We start from the raw sequence: 16202 nt of genomic DNA on the forward strand, positions 1-16202 counted from the left end.
CCCCGAGGCCCTAGGGTCCCACGCAGGTGTAGGTGGTGTTCCCCCAGAGGAAGGTGGGGATGGAGGACGGCAGCCACTGCAGGGTGACCGCGCTCTTCTCGCAGACCCAGCCGAGGGCTTCCCCGCACAAACCAGCCGCCAGCCCCGAGCTGGACACCCTGCCACAGGCCACGAAGGAGCTGCTGGGACGCTGGAGGGGGAGACGCCTGCAGGGGGGAGCGGGGAGAGGGGGGGCTCAGTGGGGTGCGAGGGGCTGGCCCACCCCCAGCTCCTCCTGCAAGGGAGCCGAGGCTGTGGGGGTGCCGGGGGGGCAGAGCGCGCCCTCCCCGTGCCCCTGGCAGCCCCTCGGAGAGGAAGGGAGCTGTGATCCCTGCACACCCAGCCCCCGCTTGTCTTGGAAATCCTCTTTTTTGGATCCCAGGAACATCCTGAGGTGGCTCAGCACCAGCTGCGCCATGCTGGGAATTTGGTTTTGGGGGACTCCCCCCCGCCTCTCATCCAGCCCCAAGCTCGTCCCCAAGCAGGGCGCAGGCACTGGGGACGTGTCCCTGTTATCTTCCCTTCCCTAAAACGCCCCCGTGCTGCTTTGGGAAGCAGAGGGATGGCCAAGAGGGTGATGGTGTCCCTGCCTGCAGGCTGGCCGTCCCCCTGTCACCTCCCGGAGCCCATGTTTTGGGGTTTTCATCAGTGCTGGCAGGGGACAAGCTGCGAGCCTCACCCCCTCATCAGGGTGCCGTCCAGCCACTTCCACTCAAACCTGGAGCTGTCCCGCTTCAGCCCCACGTGGAAGGTGTCCAGGTGGGCCACGCGTGTCAGGAAAGCCTAGAGCAGGAGGGAACAAGTGTGGGCTCCCCGGGGACACCCAGCCACGCAGGGGGCTGCGTGGTTCAGGCACAGCATCGCCAGCTCCCCGCTGGGTTTTGGGCAAAGGGGCTGGATCTGGGGAGCTGAAATGATGCTGGTGGTGGCTGGGGAGCCACTGGGGGACCCTGAGGTGGTGATCAGTGTGAATTGATGACCACGGCGGGGTCAGGATGGCCGGGGCAGGCGGATGGACTCACCAGGGTGCTGTTGGCTCGGGCGGTGGCCAGTTGTGCCCCCCTGGAGCAGCAGTCGTCTTTGCTCTGCTCCCAGCTCTTCTTGGCAGAGGAGAAGTAGTAGCAGCGCCCCGCATCCCCCATCCATCCAGCCGGGCAGAACTGGCAGCTCTCTGCACACCAGAGGCACAATCCTGCAGGGCTGGCCGGGACGGGGCTGTCCCCAGCCCCCAGCACCATGCGGTGACAGGGGACAGACAGGGTGCCACCAGGGCAGGGAGCCCAGGAAGGTGCCTGGAAGCCCTCCTACCTCGCAAAGACTGCTGCACGTAGCTGAGGCTCTTCTCCTCTCCCTGGGCACAGCTCGCCTGATGGGCTAGATCTACAAAAGAAAGGCATAGGAGCGTCCCCACCAGGGGCTGTCCCCCCTCATGGTGCCGTGCCAGCCCAGCTGGACAAAGCCCTGGCGGTCTGTGCCGTGGCTGGGAGCCCAGCACATGGCAGGTTTCTGCCTTTTGGCCCCAGCGTCACGTCCTGTCTGCGCGCCGTGGCCAGCTGATGGAGCGGGGTGCCCCGGCGCCGTCCCCAAGCCCACGCTTTCCCCTCTCCTTCCTCTTCGGCGCTCCAGCCGGCCAGACGAGGGGTGTTTTATTTTAACTCACCACTTTTCACACTCGCCCCACAGCCCAGAAACCTGCGGCACCGTCAGCCCCAAGCAGGAGGGTCCCCAGCTCGGGGGGCTGCTGGGTGGGGGGGCGCAGGGGGTACTCACAGTGGAAGCTCAAGCCGACGAGGATGACTTGCACCAGCAGGAGCAGCAGGGACAGGACTCCCAGGCTGAGGGGTGCCCAGTGCCAGGGCAGCCTCACGGGCTGTGGAGGAGCTGAGAGAGGGAATTACCTCGTGTCCTGGGGGCTCCAGGTCAGGGGGAGAGCCCCCAAATCAGCAACGATCGGTGAGCCCCAAGCAGGGTGCATGGGGGGCTCCCCAGGCTCCCTGGGGACAGCGGAGCAGTGGTGTGAGCAGGAGCTCACAGGGGGTGTCAGGGGGGTGCCATGCAGCTGGGGTGCAGTGCTTGTGCCCCCCCCCTTGCTCCGAGAGCAGCTGCATGGGTGAGGAGGGAGCGGGGCTGGGGGCTTTTGGGGAGGCAGGGAGGGATTTGGGGAGGGTGGGGGGCAGCGGGGTGCAGCGTGCCGTTACCTGGTACGGGGGGCAAGCGCAGATCTGCATACGTGACCCCCTCTTCCATCCTCCCCTCGGTCTCTGGCCGTGCACCCTGCAGGTAAGGGGGGAGCAGCAGCCCCCTCCTGGCCCCCCTCTGGCAGCCGAGTGTGACACGAAATGGAAAGCGTCACTTCCCGGAGGGGTCCCCAGGGACACCAGCTGGGCCACAGCCCTGGGGGGCCCCAGCAGCAGAGTCACACGGGGAAAAGGGGAACCCCAGGCAGGAGGGACCCCTGGCATGGGGGCACCCCACACTCCCCAGTGCTGTCTCAGGCGTGTATTGGGGCCGTATCGAGGCTGATCCCAAATCCAGGGGCCCCCCAGCACCGTCGGGGTGGGGGGCTGCCTCCATGTCCCCAGCCTCGGCCTGCTGTCGAGCAGCAGGGCTGTGGTGCAGAGGTGGTTCCTGCCACCTCTTTTGCATGGGGCTGTTTAAATGAAGTCTCAACTCAATGTGAATTCAGTAATAGTTATAAAAGGCAAGCAAACAGCGCTGGGAGCGTGGGGAGCCTGTGCTCTAGCAACACGGACACATGAGCATCAGACTTTCTAAACATACAGAACATGGCTTTTACATGCTAAACCCAAGTATGCCTATACATCCTATACACATGTACAACCAGAAAAGGCAACAAACAATCCTTTAAGCCTATTACTATCAATGTCCTCCATAACAGTCTCCATTTTCCATTCCTTTTGAGCAATACATCTCGCTTTAAGTTGTCAAGGAACTCGGTCTTTGGGCCTTATGCATCCCATTCTTCCTGGATCGAAGAAAAGCATATCCATCTCCTCCTCAAGGCCAATAGGGCCGGGGTCAAAAGGCACGTCCAGGTCACCAGGGGGCATCTGTAACAGCAGAGGGGCCGATGGCGTAGCAGTCGGATCAGTAAAGGAGCCCGCAGCTCCCTCAGTGTCTGGCAAACCACACGTGTCTGACTGTGGTCCCACACGGCTCTTTAAGGCCTCAGAGACTGCTCTCCAGGTGCCGAGCAATCCCACTGCAACCTTGTTGTTTTTAGTTGTAGAGTCCCACACCTTGACCTCAGTTTGGTCCCATATTTCAGGCTCATAAACTGTCTGATTGCTAATAAGGAGAATAAGCTGTAAGGCTACCAGGACAGTCTCTGTTCCTAAGGACGTATGATTCCCCATAATGTGCAGCTGCTGACCAGCGAGGGGCAGTTGTGTGCCGGCTCCGCTTCTCTCAGCTCGAGCTTCTCTCCAGCTCCAGTTCACCCATTTCCAGCGACTTTCTGTACGAGCTTCTCTGAGCAGTTTGCTGAGTTTGGCCAAACCTATCTTATCTTCATGAGGTGATCAATGTGCCTGTTCCCGTCCTGGTCTCCGTTCTGCCAGCCTGTTCCTTTTCATTCCTTCTCTCTGCTTCTTTATTGATGACATAACTTCATCGGGTTGCCTTTTTTATTATTATTATTATTATTATCTTGAGGGCATGCTCCCTTCTTATACCCTTCTCCCCACAGCAGTCCTTTTCAAAACAACTTCTCCTTGGCCAAACAACTTTGCATTAAACAGCAAACAGCAAACCCCCAGCAACTTCCATGCCTTAATGGCTGGCGAACAAGCAACCCGAGACGGCGTGGCGTCTCCTGAATCACCCTTCTTTGTTCCCTCTAAGCCCTTTTACATTCCTGATGGCCTCATCGTTAAGAGCCTAATGTTATCCTCAACCACGGGGCTTTCCGACCCCCATAGCCACACTCCCACCTCTCCCCTTTCTTTATTAATATCAATCATCTTCTCAACACGAATTACCACTCCATCGCAGCCCTGGAAAGCCGGAGGGGGGGAGGCTGGGGGCGCTGCGCCCCCTCCCTGCGCCCTGATGGGCACCCCTGCCGTGCCCTCAGGGCTTGGGGGGCAGCACCCTGGGGATGCTCATCCCCTGATGTGCCGGGAGGGGCAGGCACGGCCAGGACTACGTTTCCCAGCGGCAATTTCCAGGGGCTGCACATGCTCCTTGCGGCTCCACGGCTGCTCCCAGCAGCTCCCGGTGCAGCTCCCGGTGCAGCTCCCGGTGCAGCTCGCAGCCACCCCCGGTGCAGCCCCATCGCGGGCGCACGGGGCTCCCTGGGGAGCGCACATCCGACCCCCGAGGGCGAGCCCTGCCTGGCACCCACCCTCCTGCCCCCCACCCTAGCCACCCCAGCCACCCCGCAGCATGCCCCGCGGGCGAGCCTGGACACCAGCGGAGGTCAGCAGCCTCCTGGCGCTGGTGGAAGGCTCCGGGGAGGCCGCCCTGCTGATGGCCTCCACGTCGTGGCCCAACGAGGCGCTGTGGCAGGAGATCTCCCGGGGGCTGGCGGCGGCCGGCTACGGCCGTAGCGTGGCCCAGTGCCGCTCCAAGTGGAAGGCACTGAAGCAGGCTTTCCACTCGGAGCGGGAGACGCGCCGCCGTGCCGGGCGGCACTCGTCGCGCCTGCCCCCGCACTACCGCACCATGAAGAGCATCTGGAAGGCGGCCGGGCGGCCCGTTTTTGGGGAGAGGCGGCTGCCCGGTGGGTGCTGGGGATGTGCAGGCTCCCCGCTGTTGCACGGGGTCCGTGATGCCCTGATCTGAGCTTTTTCTTTCCCCTTGCAGAGCTGGTCAAGCCGCCCCCCAGGAAGCGCAGGTCGCTGGCCGCACGCTCGCCGGCACCGCCAGGTACCCGTGGGATGGGGCAGCTGGAGGGGGGCTTGTCGTGGCCGGGGGGTGTCCGGCACCCCTCAGGGCCCCCTTGCTGATGCTGTTGTCTGCGTGCTGCACCCCAGCTGCTGCAGAGACCCCCTCCGTGCTGCTGGCACCGCTGCTGCAGTGCCCAAAGGACGAGCCGGAGAGCCGTAAGTACCGTCCTGCCCCGCCGCGCCGGGCTGCACGGCCACCGCTACAGCTCAAGCCTGTGCCAGCATGCAGGGACGGGGGGGCACGGGGGTCGTCAGGGGGCCTTTTGTCCCTGGAGGGCCCCTCCGTGGTGTGTTCCCCTTGGGATACTCGCGGATGGGGTGTGGGAACTTCCCACCCCCCCAGTTTGGCTCCAAACCAGCCCCACAGTGTGAGGGTTTGGGGCCAGCTGGGATGGGGCAGGAGGGGGGTCCCTGGCTCGGAGCTGGCCTCAGGGCACGGCACACCACAGAGCTCTGGAGGATTTGGGACTGGGTGTGAGGGATGGAGCCGGGAGCATCCCCGTCCTGCAGCGCACCCGGACGGTGCCGAGGCGATGCAGGATACGTCCCCGGGCCCGGTCTGTGCGGGCAGGTGAAGGGAGCGGGTGCTGTTCCCCTCGCCGGCAGGGATCGGGGCTGCGGGGCGGACCAGGCGAAACACCTCCCCAAAAACAGGAGCAGAGAAGGGCCCGGTGCCGGGGAAGCCCCGGCTGCTGCTTCGTGTCCCCCCCCCCCGGCCCCGCTGGCGCTGGGGGAGCGAACCCCGGCGTCCCCGCCAGCGTCCGCACCGGGTAATTACGTTGTCTCCCTAAATTCCCCCTGCAGTTCCAAGTGGATGTGGGATTCTCCTTCACTTCCAGCCCTAATCTGTTGCGTAGCCTGGCCGCGCGCCGCTACGCAGCTGCTGCCTTCCAGCCCGGAGGTGGCTGCATTGCAGTGGTGGGTGAGTGACTCCTGCTTTTGTTCCTAGCTCGGGAGGCGCTTTGAGGCCCCGCAGGGCGCTGGGGAGCTGTGGCTAGGGCACGCCGGGCTGGCCGGGGCAGCGAGGCAGACCCCGGGCTGATGCCGTCCCCCGGCGGGTGCCGCCAGACCCCGCGTCTCCTCTCTGCTCTCTCCCTGCAGCCCGCGGGGACCACGTCGATGGAGCATCGCCCGACCCCGCGGCCGCCCCACGTAAGGCTCTCCTCGTCCTCATTTCCCCCCTCTCAGCCCTGTAATCGGGCTCTGAGCCTGTTCCCGTTGCAGGTACCAGCTGCTGCATCCCTCCCCAACCCCTCCCGGGTGAGTACCGTGCCCCAGCCACCGAGCTCGTGTCCCCGCGGGGCCGGAGCCGTCCCCTGGTGACCGCTGCTCTCCCGCAGGCTGCCTGAAAGAGGAGAGCGCCGAGCAGAAGGCAGGTGAGTCTGCGCCCTCTCCCCGGCACAGGGCAGCGGGGACGGGCTGAGCAGGGGATCCCCGGGACCCCGCTGCGCCCTCCGTGCCAACCCCTGGCCGCAGGTTTTCCCGGTGAGACGCCCCCGGGGATGGGACGAGGAAACCCAGGCTCCCCGGGGATGGCTGCAGCGAGCGAGCACGCGGTGGGCGAAGATTCAGCGGACACGAGCCTGCAAGGTGGGTGCCCCCCAACGCCCCCCCCCCGGGGCGCAGGGCGAGGGGTGGGCTTCCCCTGACCCCGCTCTTCGCTGCAGGCGGCGGCGTGGCGGGCTTGCTGCAGAGCGTGCAGCAGCTGCTGGTGCAGATCCTGCAGACGTCGCGGCAGCAGCAGGCGCTGCTGGAGAGCCTGGCCAGCGACACCGTCTCCCACCTCCACCTCCTCTCCCACAGCCTGGTGCAGGTGGGCGAGACCCTGCACCAGCTCCTGCTCCGGCCGCCGGCCCCCCACGCCCACTACGCCCCCCACGCCCCCCTTTTCGAGGGCGACCCCCAGCTCCCGCTGCTCCCCGGGCTCCCCCCGTGCGGCAAGGAGGAGCCCCCGGTGCCCCCCGACGCCGGCTGCGCCCCGCCGTGAGCGCGCGCACCCCCGCAGCAGAGCCCCCCGTACCCCCCCTGGTTATTTTAGACGTTTATAGAAATTTACAGATTTTAATAACATTAAAAATAGATTTTGTACCAGCAGCGCCCATCCACCAGTTCTTTTGTCTGAGCGTCCCGGGGGGGGTGGGACACACACGCACACACGCACGCACACACGCACACACGCACGCACGTTCCCTTTCTCGCTTTCGAGACGAGCGGAAGGGGAACTGGGGGGAACTGGGGGGAACTGGGCTATTTACAGCCCCCCAGGAACTCCCCGGACGCCCCCCTGCAGCTGTGGGGCCGCGCGGGGTGGGTGGCACCGGGCCACCCCTCCCCGGCACCTGGTGGCCCAGCTCCCGGCACGGCCGCTGGCTGGGAAAGCACCGGCACCGTGCCCCGTCCCGCAGCGGGGGCACGGCTCCCATGGGGGCACAGACCCTGCCCCGTGCCCCCCTGGTGCCCCCCCCCCGGTGCCATGGGGGTTGTGGGGGGTGGTGGGGGCAGAGGGAGGCAGAGGTGTGGGGTATGGTGAGGTGGGGGTGGGCTGGGGATGTGGGGGGGGAGGGTGGGGCTGCCAGGGGGTGCAGAGGGGGGCAATGGGGCCACAATGGGGTTGCAATGGGGTTACAACGGGGCTGCAATGGGGTTGCAATGGGCCTGCAGTGGGGTTGCAAAGGGGCTGCAATGGGATTGCAAAGGGGCTGCAATGGGGTTGCAATGGTGTTTCAAAGGGGACACAATGGGGCTGCAGTGGGGTTGCAATGGGGTTGAAATGGGGCCACAGTGGGGTTGCAATGGGGCTGCAATGGGTTTGCAATGGGGACACAATAGGGTTGCAATGGGGTTTCAAAGGGGACACAATGGGGTTGCAATGGGGTTGCAATGGGGACACAATGGGGCTGCAATGGGGACACATGGGGTTTCAAAGGGTTTGCAATGGGGCTGCAATGAGGTTGCAGTGGGGTTGCAAAGGGGACACAATGGGGCTGCAATTGGGTTGTAATGGGGCTGCAGTGGGGTTGCAATGGGGACACAGTAGGGTTGCAATGGGGTTGCAATGGGGCCACAATGGGGCTGCAATGGGGTTTCAAAGGGTTTGCAATGGGGGCTGCAATGGGGCTGCAATGGGGTTGCAATGGGGACACAATGGGATTGCAATGGGGCTGCAATGGGGTTTCAAAGGGAACACAATGGGGTTGCAATGGGGCTGCAATGGGGTTGCAATGGGATTTCAAAGGGGACACAATAGCATTTCAGTGGGGTTGCAGTGGGGTTGCAATGGGGTTGTAGTGGGACTGCAATGGGGTTTCAATGGAGCTGCAATGGGGCTTCAAAGGGAACACAATGGGATTGCAGTGGGGTTTCAAAGGGGACACAATGGGGCTGCAATGGGGCTGCAATGGGATTGCAATGAGGCTGAGCTGGGGTTGCAATGGGGTTTCAAAGGGGACACAACTGGGTTGCAAAGGGGTTTCAATGGGCTTGCAATGGGGCTGCAATGGGGTTTCAGTGAGGCCAGTGGGTCTGAAATGGGGTTGCAATGGGGCTTCAAAGGGGACACAACAGGATTTCAATGGGGCTGCAATGGGTTTTCAATGGGGCCGCACTGGGGCAGGCAGCAGCCAGCCGAGCAACCGGGTCTGTGCCGGTCTGGAGTGACAGCTCGGCAGCCAATAGGAGATCAGTACGGAGCGGGGGGCGTGGTCACTCCGAGGCCCGCCCCGCGTCCAGGGGCGGGGCCAAGGCGGCGCAGCCAATCAGACAGCGGGGAGGGGCGGGGCGAGGGCGGCGGGGGGGTCCCCGGTGACGTCAGCGGAGGGGATTCCCCGCGCGGCGGGGTGGGGGAGGGGAGGCTGCGGGGGGGGCATTTTGGTGCCAAAAAGCCCGGATTTGGGTCTGCCAGGGCTGTCGGCACTGCGGGAGGGGGCCGGGGGGGGCCCCGTCCAGGGGCTGATGGAGGGAGTGGGGTGTCCTCACCCCTCGCTGCCTTCCCCTAATTAATGAGGTGCCTCCATTGGTTATAATTAACTAATAATTAGCCATAACTAGCCCCAGATTTTGGGGGGATAATTTCCGAGGAGGGAAATTATTATTATTATTATTATTATTATTATTATTATTATTATTATTATTATTATTATTATTATTATTATTATTATTATTATTTCTGGAGCAGGGGCAGGGGACACGAGGGCTCACGCTGCCCCAGGCACAGCATCAGTGCCCCTCCCAGCCATCCCCAATCCCGGGGGTCTTGCAGTTCCCACCCCTCCCACCCCGAGCCTTTTCGGGTACCAGTTGCCATGGGGATGCCGGAGGCACCTGGCTGCCATGGGGACACCGTTACCACGGCGACACGGCACAGGCAGGGATGGAGAGCACCAGAAGGATGCTCCTATGGGGGGGGGGGGCCCGAGTCATGGGGACCCCAAGTCCATGATGGGGGGGAAAGCAGAGTCTGGCCCCAAAAGCATCCCCATGGGAATGGGGCTGGAGGTGCTGGGAAGGAGGCAGGGGGGTCCCCGTGGGAGCTGATGGTGCCCATGGGGTGCGCAGGGCTGGCTCGGATCCCCTCTGCTGCTGCTTGGCCCTGCGTCCTCCTGCTCAGCCCGTCCTTGAGCCAAAAAGCGCAGCCACAGGATTAATTAAACGAGGGAGCACTGAGCAGCTGCCCTCTGTTATTGTAGGGCCTACACAAACCCACCGGGCAGCACCATGCGCCGACCCCTTCCTTGGTATCGCGGTGCCCGCTGACACTGCCGGGGAGACGCGGCTGGACGTGGTGAAGTGAGCAACGACTTTAATTAAAAATTAATCCTTAACCAGCCTGGCCGACACGGGAAGGGCTGGAGGATGATATCCTGGATGGCAGCCGCCAGTCCCCGGGGCCCTCGGAGCAGCCCCCATGGCTCGACGGGGCTCGCCGGCCCCAGCAGGGCTGCAGCCTCGCCATCCTATCCCCATCATCCCCTCCAGATGCCCCCCCCCGCAGCCCCCAGCTGGGGCCTGGCTCCCGGGGAGCTGGTTTAATTAGATCTCAATCCTATTAGGGAGCCGCCTGCCCGCCTGCAGCTGGTAATCCCGTTAAGCATCCCCTAAATCCCAGCACGCCGGGCTGCATCCCCAGGGAACGGCTCGGGGGGGGTGGAGGGGGGGCTGGAGCAGCACCCCAGGAGCTGCCCCGTGGCTGTCACACAGGGCTTGGGGACCTGCCTGGCCCGTGTCCCTGTCCCCCCCCCGACACCCCAAAAGGCAGCTGGAGAGGGTAGGGGGGGTTCCCAATGCATGCAGTGCCCCCTCCCCGTGCCTTGGTGGCACCAGCAGGGACGTCACCGCTCCAACCACGCCTGGGGTGCCTGGTGCTGCGGGGACACACAGACGGACGGACGGACAGACAGAGAGCCCCGGCGCTGCCACCCCCCCCCCCCCCGGGGCCCCGAATCCGCTCTGCTGGGGGGGGTGCCGTCACCCGGTGCAGATGCTGTTGATGGAGGCGACGGTGGGGTCGACCAGCCCCAGCTCCTCCTGCTCGTTGACGCAGAGCTGGTACCCGCAGCCCTTGCGGCGGGGCAGCGGCCCCAGGCGCCCGGCGGGCTTGGCGCGGGGCGGCAGCAGGAAGCCGACGCTGCCGGCGATCAGCAGGTGCCAGATGCTGTGGATGTAGAAGTAGTTCTCCTCCGTCTCCACGAAGGCGTAGAGCAGCACGGCGGCCGCCGCGATCAGCGCCCCGGGGCACAGGTAGAAAGCCCAGCGCTTCCAGGTGGGCGGGTAGCAGTGGCGCCGGCGGATGGTGCGAGCTGTCTGCGTGGGGACGGAGGAAAATTGAGGGGTTGGGGGGCTGCGGGGGCAAGCCGTGTGTCCCCTCCATCCCCTGAAGGACCCTCGTTGGGGATGGGGATGCGCCACAAGGTCCTTACCCAAGCGATGGCCATGATGCCCAAGGCGAAGAGGCTGGGTCCCAGCAGGTTCCAGAGCCCGTGGCGGTCCATCTGCAGGGCCATGGAGAGCAGCATGGCCCCCAGCAGGTACAGCACCTGTGGGTGAGGAGGCGTCAGGACGGTCCCTCGCCCACCCCGGGGGGACCCTTCCCCGTCCCCGCACTCGCCTGCTTGACCACGGGCTGCAGCCGGGCCATGGCGATGACGGTGACCCAGACGGACATGAGGGAGCCCAGGAAATCGCAGAACTGCAGCACGTCGTAGTCCATGATGCAGAACACCACGATGCCCGGCTGGTCGCAGGCGTGGTAAAACTGGGGCCGGGAATGGGGGACGAAAGGAGGTGAGAGCCGCCCCGCGCGGCTCCCCCCCGGCCCCTCGCCCACCGCCCAAACTCACGGTGGAGAAGAACATGGTGAAGATGTAGACGGCGGCTTCCAGGAGGTAGTGGCTGCGCACGGCGATGGCCACGGGAGGCACGAACATGACGTTGCTGAGGCAGAGCAGCAGCGTGGAGAGGAGCTGGAAGCCGTAGGAGAACGCCTCGGCGTTGTCCGTGCAGCCCCAGCCGTTCCAGCCTGCGGGCAGGAGAGCGGCCGTCACCCCGCAGCACCCACGGGGGGCAGCGGGGAAACCCCCTCCCAGCACCCCGGGGGGAGCTGGGCAGGGGGACAGCGGGGTTATCTCACCGGCTTTGCACTCGCAGGCGGCGTACAGGTAGTTGTTGGTGCGCAGCAGCTTGCACTGCCCGTAGATGCCGCAGTCGTTGATGCAGGGCGAGAGGTAGGCGCGCAGGTAGACCTCGGCCGTCACGTTGGTGCAGGGCTCGAACCTACCCCGGGGTGGGGGAACGGGGTCAGCAGGCACACACCGTGCCCCTAAGGCAGCTCCCATCTCTGCCACGTCCATGTCCCCACGCAGCCAGGTGTGCACCCCGTGCACGAGGAGCGTACACGGCGCCGTTTGCTCGCACCAACACCAACCCCCAGGTGTGCCCACACCCCAAATCCCCACGGGGACACCAGTGTGGCAGGGCTGGGAGCAGAGCCATAAACCTGGAGGGGTCCCACGGGACACCGAGCAGAGCCGGGGTGCGGTGTGGGCACCCCCAGGGGCACACGAGCCCTTCCCAACCACGAGCCGTGGGGACCCTCACCCAGCTCCATCCCCCTGCGCCCACCCCGCGCCCCCGCGGAGGGCTCCTACCTGTGCTCCGTGGCGCAGAGGGAGCGCAGGCTGAGGTACCAGCTGCCCGTCTGTGGGTAGGGGATGCGCAGGCGGCTGAGGCTGGCCGTGGCGTTGACGGAGAGGAGGAAGCCTGCCAGGGACTCTGCCGGCAGGGAGAGCAGCGGTGAGGGGACCCTCACGGTGGGGTACAGAGGGGTGCGGACCCCCCGGCACGCAGCAGGAGGAGGGGGGCTGCCCAGCCTACCCGTCTCGCAGGTGAGCGAGGCGTTGTCACTGGAGGCCAGCGGCACCTCGTGGTTCAGGCAGCCGAACACCGTCGCGTTCTCACCACGCAGGGAGCTCTGGCGGCAGAGGGGACACGGCCCCGAGCCATTTGGGGACACCCCCTGCTGCCACAGCCCCCTAACCTGCCACCCGCAGCACCCAGCCCACCGCCACGCACCCCAACCCACCGCTCCCAAGCCACATCCATCCCCCGGGAGCACCCCAAACCTCGCTCCTGGTGTCCCCACCCCAGCCCCTCACCACGTTGAGCCGCAGCTCCAGGTTGAGCACCCCGCCGCTGTCCAGCACCGGCAGCAGGTTGATGACGAAGACGGCGGGGCGGTCGGGCGGCACCGAGACGTTGGGCCCGAAGAAGATGTAGAAGTGGACGGAGAAGGTGTCCAGCTCGTTGCGCAGTGTGGGGCGCACAGGCCAGCAGCGCTCGGCCGCGCTGGGGACGGCGGCCAGAGGGTGCCTGGTGCCATTGGGGCTGGCGGGAGGGGGGCTGTCGGCACCCAGTGCCAGCCCGCCCGCGGAGCCGAAGGAGTGGGGCATGTTCATGGAGGCGCTGGAGGGCAGGAAGGGCGGCCGGGACAGGCTGGGGCGGGAGCAGTCTGCAGGGGGAGAGATGTCAGACCCGGCACTGATCCCCTCTGCCTCCCAACACAGCTCCCTGAGTGCGCCCTGGCACCTGGCAGCGTCCCCAAGCACCCCGGTGTCACCACGCATCCCAGTGTCACCACGCATCCCAGAGCATCCCAGCGCCTCCCAGAATGTCCCCGTGCATCCCAGCGTCCCAGCATCTCAGCACCTCCCAGAGCATCCAAGCATTCCTGCACCTCCCAGCATCTGTCTCAGCATCTCCCAGTATGCCAGAGCATCCCAGTGTCCCAGCATCCCAGTGCCTCCCAGTGTATCCCTGCACCTCACAACATCCCAGAGCATCCCAGCACCTCCCAGAGCACCCCAGTGTCCCAAAGTATCCCAGCACCTCCCAGCATCCCAGTCCTCACAGAGCATCCCAGCATCTGTGTCCCAGCACCTCCCAGCATCCCAGAGCATCCCAGTATCAGAGCATCCCAGTGCTCCATCATCTCCCAGTGTCCTAGAGCATCCCAATGTCCCAGCATCCCAGTGCCTCCCAGCACTTCCCAGCATCCCAGAGCATCCCAGTCCTCCCAGAGCATCCCAGCATCTGTGTCCCAGCATCTCCCAGCATCCCAAAGCATCCCCGTGTCCCAAAGCACCCCTGCACCTCACAGCACTTCAGCGTCCCAGCACATCCCAGTGCCCCAAAACACGGATCCCAGTGCATCCCAGTGCCCCAAAGCCTCCCAGCACCCCCGTGCCAGCACAGCTGGCTGCCCCCCCTGTCACCCAGACCCCACAAGCACCCCAAACCAACACCGGGGCCGCGTCCCCTCACCCGTGAGCTGCACGATGACCTGGAAGGAGACGGCGCCCGGCACCCCGGGGTGCCTCTCCACCAGCACGTAGTACCAGTGCTGCCAGAAGGGCAGGTCCAGGGCCAGCTGGCAGGGCGCGTGCTCCCGGCAGTCCAGCGCCGTGGAGTTGTGCAGGGGGGGGGCCTTGGCCCGTACCCGCAGCCACAGGGGGCAGCCCTCGGCCCCCCGGCACCGCAGCACCTCCACCTGCACGCGCGACGTGTAGCTGGGCACGAACACCCTGCGGGGACACGGAGAGGGGCTGGGGGAGGCCAGGCAGAGGGATGGGGGACCCCCGGGAAGCCGACCGCCCCCCGAAAAGGCTGGCAGACCCCCCGTCGTCGTGCTCACTTGTAGAGGCAGGAGCGGTTGTGGGGGGCCATGCTCTGCTCGGAGGCGTATCCGGGGTACAGCACGGCGATGTTGACCAGGCGCTGCACGATGAGCTGCGGCTGGAAGAGGTACTGGCACTCCTCGTAGAGACCCTACACCAGCAGGGCAGTCAGCACGGGGGCTTGGGGGGTGCTCAGCAGGGAATTTGGGTGCTGCCCACCCCGGTACCCCCCCTCCAGAGCCACCCAGTGCCCCACACCTGCCCCACGCGCTGCCAGCCCCAAATGCCAGCCTGGCACCGTGCCCTCCCCAATCCCCACCCCACCCCAAAGCCCTGCACCTTGACGGAGATCTTCCCCTCATCCTTGGGCAGGTGGGCAGCCAAAAACCAGTCCCCAGGCAGGGGGCTGGTGACGTTGAACACCCCCGTGGTGCGGTTGGGCAGCGTCCAGGTGAGGGTGAGGGCGAAGGAGCCAGGGACGGCCGTGTCCCTGGGGAAGTGCGTGCGCAGCGGGTTGATGACGGAGGGAGCCCCCGCGCGGAAATACCTGCAGGGGGCACGGCGGTTACCGGGGCGCAGCTTTGGGGTGGTGGCACGGGGACAGGAGGGGGGTCACCGCGGGGCAGTGCCCTCCAGTAGGGACACGCCGGGCGCTCACACGGTGATGCTGCGGTCCGGGCAGTGGTCCCCGAAGGTGCCGCCCTGCTCCTTGAAGGTGATGAGGTTCCAGACGGCGATGACCGTGTCCTCGGGGATGTGGAAGTGGAAGAGCTCGATGCTGGCAAAGGAGCGGAAGGGGCTGAGCTTGCGCGGCGTGCGGGTGAAGTAGTCGGTCACGAAGAGCCCGTCTGCGGGGGGGGAGACCCAAGGGGCTCTCTCAGTGGGGCTGGGACCCCCTCCCCGGGCTCTGCCCCACTCACGCGGGGGAGGCGCGGTGCGCATATGGGGTGCGCACATGCACACGGGGGTGCCGCCTGCGCGCACGGCGAGGCGGAGGCGTGCACACCCACGGGAGGCTGTGCACAGCCTGCAAGATGCTTCCTGCGGGGCTGCCCAAACTGGCCGGCGTCCCCCGGGGAATTTCCAGGAGCCTGGGCAGCAGCGGGGTGGCAGGCACGTCCCTGGAGCTCCAGAAACAACTTCGCCCTGCCGCTGGGACGCCTGCCCAGCGCCAGCCCGGGAATCCCAGGCCTCATTCCGCAGGGATGCTCTGAGGATGGGATGCTCGTGGCTGCGGGATGCCGGCAGCCCCGGGGGGACTCGTCCAGCTGGGAATTGGGGAGAGGGGAGGAAGGGGCTGCTTCGTACAGCCTGTGCCCGGCCGGGGGTGCGCGTGCGTGCGTGTGCCGGCGGGCACGTGTGTGTTTGTGCTGTGCGTGTGTGTGTGCAGCCCCAGCAGGCTGAGCCCCGACACGCATCTGCTCCTGCAGCCCTCTCCTGGAACAAAGGCAGCTCCCCTTCCCCTATCACCAAATGCCCGTCTGCGTGTAGGGTGCCCGACCCCAAATCCTCCACCACGAGCCCGCCCTGGGGGGGCATCTCCACGGCACCCCCAGGGGACCGGAGCTCCGTGCCATGGGGGGTCCCCGGGGGGATGGAGACCTCCAGGAGGGGTCCCCGGTGCTCAGACCCCCGGGATGAGGTTGGGGGGGGTCGGGAACCGGGACGGAGCCCCCCAGGGCTGGATGCGCAGCCCCGGGGCTCAGCACCGCGGACAGCGCCCGCGGCCGGGGCTCAGCACCGGGGACAGCGCCCGCGGCCCCAAATCGCCCCCCCCCCCCGCCCCACAGACACCTCGGGACCCCCTCCCCCGACACCACCCCTCGCGTGTCGCACCCCACGGCACCCCCCCGCGTCCCCCTGGTGTCTGTGTGCGGGGCTGGGGGGGGGGATTTCTCCCCCTATTCCCCACCGCGCCCCATTGCGCGGACACCCCTCTGCGCGCCCCCGCGACCCCCGCCTCACCCCATAGCAGGCAGCCACCGTGCCCCACACCCCCCCCTTCTCTCCCCACGCATCGCAGCCCCCTACCCACTCACCCCGCACCCCCCACAGGCCCACCATACCCCCTTACACCACCACCGTC

At 65.9% G+C, this 16202-nt stretch overlaps 2 protein-coding genes and 1 pseudogene across 2 annotated transcripts; 1 reads left to right on the forward strand and 2 right to left on the reverse strand.

Moving 5' to 3' along the window:
• Positions 1-10: 10 nt before the first annotated feature.
• LOC116500428 (killer cell lectin-like receptor subfamily G member 1) lies at positions 11-2286 on the reverse strand. Its single transcript, XM_032205427.1, has 6 exons — positions 2238-2286; positions 1810-1920; positions 1348-1419; positions 1062-1210; positions 719-822; positions 11-206 (listed from the first exon to the last, which is right to left on the reverse strand). The coding sequence occupies exons 1-6, from the start codon at positions 2284-2286 to the stop codon at positions 11-13; spliced, it is 681 nt and encodes a 226-aa protein (XP_032061318.1).
• Positions 2287-2794: 508 nt separating this feature from the next.
• Positions 2795-6936, forward strand: LOC116500492 (annotated as a pseudogene).
• Positions 6937-10362: 3426 nt separating this feature from the next.
• TMEM8B (transmembrane protein 8B) lies at positions 10363-16038 on the reverse strand. Its single transcript, XM_032205544.1, has 13 exons — positions 16029-16038; positions 14775-14964; positions 14456-14663; positions 14134-14267; positions 13764-14023; positions 12599-12951; positions 12318-12414; positions 12092-12215; positions 11575-11717; positions 11285-11463; positions 11053-11199; positions 10865-10981; positions 10363-10748 (listed from the first exon to the last, which is right to left on the reverse strand). The coding sequence occupies exons 1-13, from the start codon at positions 16036-16038 to the stop codon at positions 10413-10415; spliced, it is 2298 nt and encodes a 765-aa protein (XP_032061435.1). The 3' UTR covers positions 10363-10412.
• Positions 16039-16202: the final 164 nt, after the last annotated feature.

Source organism: Aythya fuligula, chromosome Z, assembly GCF_009819795.1.
Source record: "Aythya fuligula isolate bAytFul2 chromosome Z, bAytFul2.pri, whole genome shotgun sequence".
Taxonomy (NCBI): domain Eukaryota; kingdom Metazoa; phylum Chordata; class Aves; order Anseriformes; family Anatidae; genus Aythya; species Aythya fuligula.